An 8,971-nucleotide genomic window follows, 5' to 3' on the forward strand; every position below is an offset into this window, starting at 1 on the left:
ACCTTTGGACAGCACTGTACTAGGAACACCTAGTCCTAGAGAGAGTAATGAAAATACATGGTGGATGAGGCCTATCACTAGCTGAGAATGAGATGCAGAACTAATATGGCTGTCAGAAAAAGGTATTTCACACTAGCTGCTGTGATCAACAGGTTTCTATAGCTGTTAATCCCATTTCACGTCTTAGAATGTGGGATTGCTTAATTGAGTGAAAGAAAAGTAAATCTACTTAAGCCGCTCTTCAGAACTTGACAAATAAAAACTACGTCTTGGCAAGAAAAAGGGAAGTCCAAGAGAAAAAAGAACTATGTCCCTGCCTGGTTTTAGTTAAATCCCTGACCTTTAACTAAAGCCTGAGTTTGAACCCTGCCGTGGGGGTACTGTTACCTGTTAATGACAGGCTTTAACTTGGCCATAACACAAAGTTTGCAGTCTTACATTTTTACAGTTACTTAACCTTTCACACTAAGCATTTAAAACACTATTGCCATAACTGTCAGATATTTTATATTGCAGTAGATATGTAGAATGGGATCACCAATACTTACGTTTTGGGGTTCTCCCCCTTTTCTTCAGGGGGAGAGAGGGAAATGCTGGTATTCCTTAATATACATAGGAGAGAAAAATTCCAAAAGAAAAAAGCAGCTGCACAAGACAGTTGTTATCCACGTCAACATTCTCTTTGAAATAGAGAACTAATAATTATGTACAGTTCAGGTTGTAGGTTCCTGTAAAGTTTTCCTGTCCATAAAGATCATATTCCTTGTATAGTATGTAGTCTTTCAAGCAGTTGGGCAGTGGAAGGAAGGTCATAAAGACAGGACAACGGAGACGCAACCGGCCCATGCATTCCCGTATCTTCAAACGACAAAGATGCTTCAGAGAGCGAGGATTTGCTAGAAATGAGGAGACATGATTGATTAGATTATTAGATTCACTTAAATCTATTTATTCAATACTCTGCTACCTTTCAAAAGCTTTGTTCCCGATTTTGCTGCATATTCATTCTGTGAATAGACAGATAAAATGCGTGTGGCTGTCCCCAGACAACAAGACCTGTTGGGATCTAACCCTTTTATCTCAGCCCATACCTCTCTCGGCTATATTTACAATCATTGGCAGCTAAATCAACAGATTTTGTTTCTGTCAAGTTTGCTAAATGTAGGTTAATGCAAATTTATGTAGTGAAGTTTGGGGAATGTACTTCAACCTCAAATAATTGGTGCCAGTTTTCTGTTAACCTGAAGAAGCTACTAAAAGTAGAATTTTGAATCACTACTTCTTAATCTGTGTAGCATAGAATTAATCTAGACTAGAATTAAATCACTCAATTAAAAATAGTGATTTATTAGATTTGTACCACCAACTTGAGGCAGGGGGAAAAGCTTTTCTCCCCTTGAAAAGCATTGTGTTGTCTATGTTTTAACTGAAGTTCTCAAGTGCTCTATGTAAAATGTGCAGTTACTGTCCACCAGACTTCTGAGAGAAACTTAAAAATCAGTCTATGTAGGATTTAAACTAAAAGGTCTCTTACTGTCAAAACATAACTTTAGGCCTAACAAGGGTCAAGAAAAGCACCAGTCTGATGTAAAGAAAATGAAAACTAAAATACTATCCATAAAAAAGGCCCCAATCCCAAAACAGCTTGTTTGTAATTTCAAATGTAAACGTCAGATACTTACTTAAAATCAAATGGATGTCTGGCCAGAGTTCCTGTTCTTTGAGAACTGCTTCTAGCTTCCAGCAGATATTAACATGATCGACGTAATCTAACATTACTCGCACTACTTTCCCAGATAGATGCTTCAACCATGACAAGGATATCACTTCACAGAACTGATAAAAGCAAGATGTTTAATAGGATAATAATATTCAATACTGTAAATGACTTTTGCCTCTGCAGGACAAGAGCAATTACAAAACTTCAGCAGAATGCCAGGAAGGAGTGTTCCGTCAGTCAGGGCAGCTTTAGAGGTCGTCAGCTTGCATTAAGCCTCAGTAGTAGAATGGGAAAATCTGAGAGATGGTTATTTTGTACTAGATCCCAAAATGAACTTAAGCAACTGTACGGTTGGTAAGTGCTTAAAAAGAAGTGCTACCACTCCGTAAGTGGAATCTAGACTTGTGTCCCAGCATGCTTAACAGGGGGACCCACCAGCCCAGTGCATGCCACACCCCCTTCAGGTTAAAGAAGGGTTTAGCAGGTTCAAATGGACTTCACGAACTGCAAAGCAATGACGCTGATGGGTGTTTCTAGGAACCCCTTTAGACTCGTCCAGGTTTGTTACTTTCTGCTCAGTGCTTATCACGCCAGCTCCAGGGGCTCCTTACGATAGCCTTCCAGTATTGGTGTAATGATACAAGACAACGCCACGAGCCAGCCTGCAAGTCCCTGCTTTCACAGCATGGACAAGACTGCCCTGGAGAGCCAATTCTGTACTGATCATTAGTATGTTGTTAGCTATATTTTCACAATTCAAAAATATTGTCTATGATTATTTGCAGTCATGGCAACATCTATTTAATTTTAAAGCCTTATCTGTTCCTGTCCTTGTGTGTAAACTTACAGTTTCAAAACTTCCTGTCTATTCCTGTCTTTGTGTGTAAACTTACAGTTTCAAAACTTCCTTTTCTAACACTGCATTAAGTACATTTTCATTTAGTTTTAGGAAGGACTCATAAAACAACATATGAAGCCATCCGATGATACACTTACCATTGTATCTTTGATAACAGTAGAAGTCCATCCATCAGTCACATACTGGGAATGCGAACTAGGAAGGATACTCATAAAACAACATATGAAGCCATCCGATACACTTACCATTGTATCTTTGATAACAGTAGAAGTCCATCCATCAGTCACATACTGGGAATGCGAACTGTTTCCCCGAGGGCAATCAAAGCAGCGGTGCACGTCGTACCCATAGTTCATCAGCATTCTTAACGTGACTTCATCTTTCAGAGCATACTGTAGAGCTGATGGAAAATGTGTAGTGTTCACTCTGCAGAAGTAATTGACATTAGCTCCATGTCGGAGCAGGAGATTCATTAACTCATAGTTGCCCATTCTTAAGGCTATTTGGAGGCAATTGATGGGATCTTGGTTTGGCAGGGCTCCAGCATTCAACAGCAACTGCGTTGAACAGATATCCCCGTTGGAAACAGCAAAGTACAGTGCTGATTTCCGGTGGTCGTCGTAGCCTTTGCGTACTCTTTGATCCAGCATAAAATTGGCATCAAACCCAGATTTGAGGAGGAACTCAAGGCACTGAGGATGTGCTCCTGCTGCGGCTGAGTGGACTGGACTTATCCCACTTTCTTTAATGGCATCCAAAGTAGTAACTGGAACTAAGTTTTTTAGGGCTCTGAAGAATGAAAAAAGGAAGAATGTGAGAATCTTAAATATACTGGTTCACCTAGCTCAATCCTTGAAATTCTCTGTGTTCCTGGGCTTCAGAATTCATCATGACTGTACCCAATTGTCTTAATCTACCGGATCAGTATCACAGCGTGCTGTACCTCTGCATTGACTTTAAGTGCTAACAATTAAGTTGTTAGCGAGCAGTGGATACTGACTTTACACCTACTACACATAAAATATTATTCTACTATACTATTTTTCATGAACAGTTCCATTCCTTGCTAGAGGAATAATGATTCCTTCTCAATAGAAGCTTTTCCTGAATGTCAAGAACATAGTGTTGTTATTGTTTAATCTATAGGAATTCAGGAATTAATAGAATCGAATATATTATAACATGAATACATATAATGTAATATATACAATATGTTAAATTATATTTGAACTTAAACTAAATATTAACATAGGAATTAAGAATCTTCAGATTCTTAACCACAGTGCAGCATTCCGAGTATTGAAGACATTTCTCACTTATTGGTTGCGATTTTAGCACGAAAATCTTTCAGTAACCTTCTTGTCTTTAAAATAGGCATAGGCCCTATCCCCTAAGTCTATTTGTTTATTTAGCACGTTCACCTTCCAGTGGTGGGTGGAGATGAGGTGTACCCAAAGAGAGTGAGTATGTCCCAAGAACCTCAACATCAGACTGGACAGTGTTACTATTTGTGACGAGTGGGGAAATACTATAGGAATTAGTATATTCATCCTAAAATTAGGAAGATTTTATCCTGACTGCGGTCTTACACTCAGACACAGAAAACTCATATTTAAACAGTCAAAAAAATTTCCTTCTACAAAACCACAGATTTGCCGCCTGCTTTGAATAAGGTAGAATTAGCAAAATTAGTATTTCTGGTGTCAACATTATTTAATTTTAAGTATATTAACTCACAGAAAGTGTCCTCTGTAGGCAGCTCTGTGGATTGGCAAATGACCTGAGTGCTTTGGTACGTTGGCATCAGCCCCATATTCTAGTAAAAGACTGAGAGAATCTGGATTTCCTCCTCCTGCTGCTTCAAATAATACAGATGCACAATCCATTGCCTGTGAAAGAACATCCGCACCTGGAAAGAAGCATCAGGGATGTAAATATCCAGCAGTAATTAATATCTCTAACCCTCCAGTGAAATGGTATTGCGAATTCTATTCTTCACCAAATAAAATGACTATGGGCATAAACCTTCATGTCGGATAATCCTAGGAAGAAGAAAGTCCAAATTGCTTTGAACACAATTACACAGTAAGACTTGCTGCTATGCTTATTCATACACACAATTGTTTTTTGGCTTACATACCATGCATTTCAATCCTTCTACCTTACAAAGACCAGAGAGATAAAACTGTAAACATGAGAGAACCCAGGATCGAAACAGTTCATACAATCCAATCCCAGCACTGCCATCATATAAAATCCCCCACCATAAATGTCTTGTCAGGCCTTCCCGAAGGTGACCTGTCTACATGAGAAAACATTATTGCATTTAAAACCAATTACAACTACTCACTAAAATATTAATACATCACTTGAATATTATGCAAATGTAGTCTTTATTAGGCCTTTACTTAACTATATCACAACAATCCTCTTGGTGCAGATGGCATTTAATTTTCCTTAGTAAGGAAAGTTACTTCTGTTGCTATTTCTGAACGCGTATCTTACAACAACCAGTTTTAATCCAATCACGGAACTTTCAGGAGACTAATAAAAATGTGTGTAAATAGGCTAACTACTTTAGAAGGAATATAGATGTATATATATAGGTGTATATATACATATATCTCTCTCTTATAACATGAAATTTAGATACTAGGAATTCTTTAGATGGACCTCAACTCACATGATTTGGGAGTCGAATTCTTGAAATAAATGAAGATGCCATCCAAAAATGCAAACAAAATATCTCCTGCAATGTCTCAGATTTGCTTGCAGTTTTGTAAAGTATTCACTGATGACTACTACACTTTGCTACAAATAATAGCTAAAAATATTTTTTGTATATGTTTGGATCTATTAACACTACAGGCTGTATCTTCACTAACATGGTAACAGTTCATTTCTTTTTACTTCAATAATGCAAATTTTTACTGGCTACTGAGCTAAGAACAATTTTTTCCCTCTGCATTTAGGAATAGTTTTCTCTGTTGGAAAGAGGATTCACTTCGTCCCATTTGAGCTTTAGACATTTCAGTACTAACACATGGGGCTTACAATTTCTACTCACTTGAAGAACTCTACCACTGAACCTACATGTCACTAAATCAATCTACTGAGTTGTAAAGCAGAACCACAGAATAGTTGAAGTTGGAAAGGACCTCTGGAGATCATACATTCCAATACTGTGCTCAAGCAGGGTCAGCTACAGCAGGTTGCTCAGGACAGCGTCCAGTCAGGATTTTAGTATCTCCAAGGATGGAGACTCCACAACTTCTCCGAGTGACCCGTTGCAATGTTCAGCCACTCTCACAGAAAAAAAGTGTTTTCTTCTGTTCAGACAGAATTTGCTAGGTTTCAATTGGTGCCCATTGCTTCTTGTGCTGTTATTGGGCACCACTGAGAAGAATCTGTCTCTGTCTTCTTTACACCATCCCATCAGATATTTATAACACTGGCAAGTCTATCCCACCCCGAGCCTTCTCTTCCTATAACATCCTACATAATAAAGTCTCACCTTTTTGCAGTAAGAGCTCCATAATTTCTGTATGTCCGATCTGTGCAGCCAGTGCTAGAGGTGTGAGCCCATATCCACTGCGAGGGTCAGGATCTGCTCCAGAACGAAGGAGGAGCTTCACCAGATCCTTCCTGCCTAGTCTGGCTGCTTCATGTAAAGCAGTCCTCTTGTGGACACCCTGCGAATTCACTTTTGCACCAGAACTTATCAACAAGGAGGCAATCTCATACGAATCACGTTTAATTGCTGTAAGACAATAAGCGAAGTATCAGCCAGAATGTTATTTAACACTATTCTATGCACTATGGCTTCTGTTATGTGGCAGCCCAGGAAAGCTCCAGCTGTTCCTGACAGTGCTATTTACACACTAAGAAATGCCACACTACACTGAAAGGTTTAACTTATCAACAAGTTTGTTCTTTGTTTCCAGGGTAACATTAACTATACTAATGAATAATCTTATGGTAATCTCTTTTTCTCTCTCTAATCGTCTGTTGCGTTTGGTAATGCAGCAGAATGCAACTTTCCTTGCCACTAGATGGAGATCATGTACAGGAACTTGTTGCAGTCAGGAGCAGGTCTGCTCAGAGAGCTCCATTCATTTTCATAAGCAGTTACCGTAACATGAAACGAAGTTTAAAATGACTGTGTCATATGCCGCCTTAGCTTAATAAGCCTGATCTGTTAAGTCAGTAAGGGTCTTAAAAGAGTAATTTGCATTGGCTCCAGTGGATGGAATGAATAGGCAACACATTTCCCTCCTCCTCTCTTTGATCTTCCAGGCTGTGCCAGATAGAACAGCGAGTGCCCTTCAGGGAGACAGATTAGGCAGGGAAGCTTCATGTGCCACAGCTGCTTGAAACACCACTGACAGCGTACTATAAGCTGTGATGTCCCATTATCTGTAACCTACATAGCTGCTTTAGGTAAATCCCATACTTCCCCTTCATGGGGGATGGTGCATTTTAATACAGTGCACTTCAAAAGTATCCAGGAATTCTCTACATCTTTGCTAAGCAGGTGGCCCTGACAAGAAACTTTAGTAATTTCAAAAGGATGGTAGGTGGGCTTTTCCCTCTTCCTTTAACAATGGTTTTGAAAAAAACACCCTTCTAAATAAAACTTACAGGTTCATCCAAGAAACCTACAGTGCTCCTTTAGAACTCAGATAATGAGAACACGCTTTCCTTTTTTCGGTTAGGACCAAGAATAATAGCATCATAGCCCAAACTGAGTGAAGCAAATGAAATGAACACAGAACATTTTTTAAAAGCACCTCAGCAAGATATGGTTCTTTACTAATCAAGAATTACAGTACTTGTGCATGATCAAGTTAAAATGGCATTCACACTAAGAGCGATACTAGGTACGGGACCTTCTTCTTCAATTAAAAAAATTAAAAGGGAAGTGAACCAAGAATTTAGGCCTGGCTAACTTCTTCACTTGTCATACTTGGATTAATTCTAACAACGTCTGAAGAGGGATAAACACTGTTTTACACTCTATGTAATGCAGATACACCAGGCTTGCTATAATTTTTGAAAATCAAAATCAGTTACAATGGTCTTTGGAGAAAAAGAAGCTGATGCAATGGAAGAGACACCATGTAAGCAGAGAATATGAATGTTTTATGCCTGCAGACAGAAAGAACAGTAATAGCATGAAGAAGCAGGAGGACTTGATTATCTGTCACCACTGCATAAATCATGCCAAGGAAAGTAGAGGAAGACACTCTGCACTTCATGGAAAAAGCTATTGATATATCTTTAGCCTGAACCTCAAACTCTTTGCAACTGAGGGATGGAAGATGGTAGGCACCTGGAGCTCCCTGCCTTGGATCAGACTTTGGGGAAAGATTTTTAGCCTCTTTTAGTTCTCTGTTTCCCATATTTCAGTAGACCAATAAGGATAATACTTCAATTAATAAGTAATGCTAAGAACTTTGGTGACAGTCCCTAACTTGGAATTGTTAGCTCATTTAAAGCCTTGATATCGTCTAAGAAAACCAGACAGGGACAGAAGCATTCAATACTGAGATTAACATTTTTTGCTCCTTATAGCAAAATATTTTAGATATTGATTTGAAGTCCAGTATGTCAAATTGATACCTAAAATGTGTAACTATAATCTCACCTCATTTCCCCACCTCTCCACCCCTAAATAAGGTATTCACCTATAACTAAAGGAGAATCTCCCTCTTCATTCTTAACATTGGGATTGCAGCCATTGAGCAGGAGAAAGCGGACGTTGTCTACAAAGCAATTTCTTACTGCCACCAAGAGAGGTGTTTCCCCTTTTAGAGTAGTCTGTTCCCATGTGACGTCACGGGAGGCTGAAATACAGAAAAGCAGAACACATTTGAAGCTGGATGATTCATCAAACCCGACTTTGTAAAACTTTTTGGTGAAAAACCATACGGACTCTGTACCTTTCAAAGTTATTTCAAGGATGTTCTTATTTAGCTGTGCTGCAGCTTCATGTACAGGAAGCCAGCCTTGCTGATCTGCTTCTTCAAAAGCAGAACTGTGCCTCACCAACTTCATCAAGGCCTCTTCTTGGCCTGTGATATTTTAAGACAGACACATATCCCATTACTCGTCATAAAACAAAAATCAGGCAAATAATATATTGAGTTCCATTTACCCCATCAGTGTATCTAAAATGAACAACTTGCTTTGTCAAAGCAATTTTTTTCTCAGAGGGTGGTTTACATGAACGGAACAATCAATGATTGACATTGACTCTCAAAGCATTTTGAATTATACATTGAAAAAACTTACTCATAATAGTATGACTAAAATATTTCAAATACAATTCTCTCGTGAGCAATAGTGCATGAAAGTTTAATGTATAAACAGGTGTCCTATTGAAACTGTAG

The 8,971-nt window shown here is 38.7% G+C and overlaps 1 protein-coding gene across 1 annotated transcript in view; it reads right to left on the reverse strand.

Moving 5' to 3' along the window:
* Positions 1 to 702: 702 nt before the first annotated feature.
* Positions 703 to 8,971, reverse strand: part of ASB14 (ankyrin repeat and SOCS box containing 14) — a 10,559-nt gene continuing 2,290 nt past the window's right edge. The window contains exons 3-9 of the mRNA XM_010292231.1: positions 8,522 to 8,658; positions 8,267 to 8,425; positions 6,094 to 6,339; positions 4,317 to 4,488; positions 2,825 to 3,368; positions 1,683 to 1,836; positions 703 to 896 (exon numbers count right to left, since the gene is read on the reverse strand). Of these exons, the coding sequence (XP_010290533.1) occupies positions 703 to 896; positions 1,683 to 1,836; positions 2,825 to 3,368; positions 4,317 to 4,488; positions 6,094 to 6,339; positions 8,267 to 8,425; positions 8,522 to 8,658 (1,606 nt within the window). The remainder of the gene's footprint in view (positions 897 to 1,682; positions 1,837 to 2,824; positions 3,369 to 4,316; positions 4,489 to 6,093; positions 6,340 to 8,266; positions 8,426 to 8,521; positions 8,659 to 8,971) is intronic.

The sequence above is a fragment of the Phaethon lepturus genome, unplaced genomic scaffold, assembly GCF_000687285.1.
Source record: "Phaethon lepturus isolate BGI_N335 unplaced genomic scaffold, ASM68728v1 scaffold13748, whole genome shotgun sequence".
Taxonomy (NCBI): Eukaryota; Metazoa; Chordata; class Aves; order Phaethontiformes; family Phaethontidae; genus Phaethon; species Phaethon lepturus.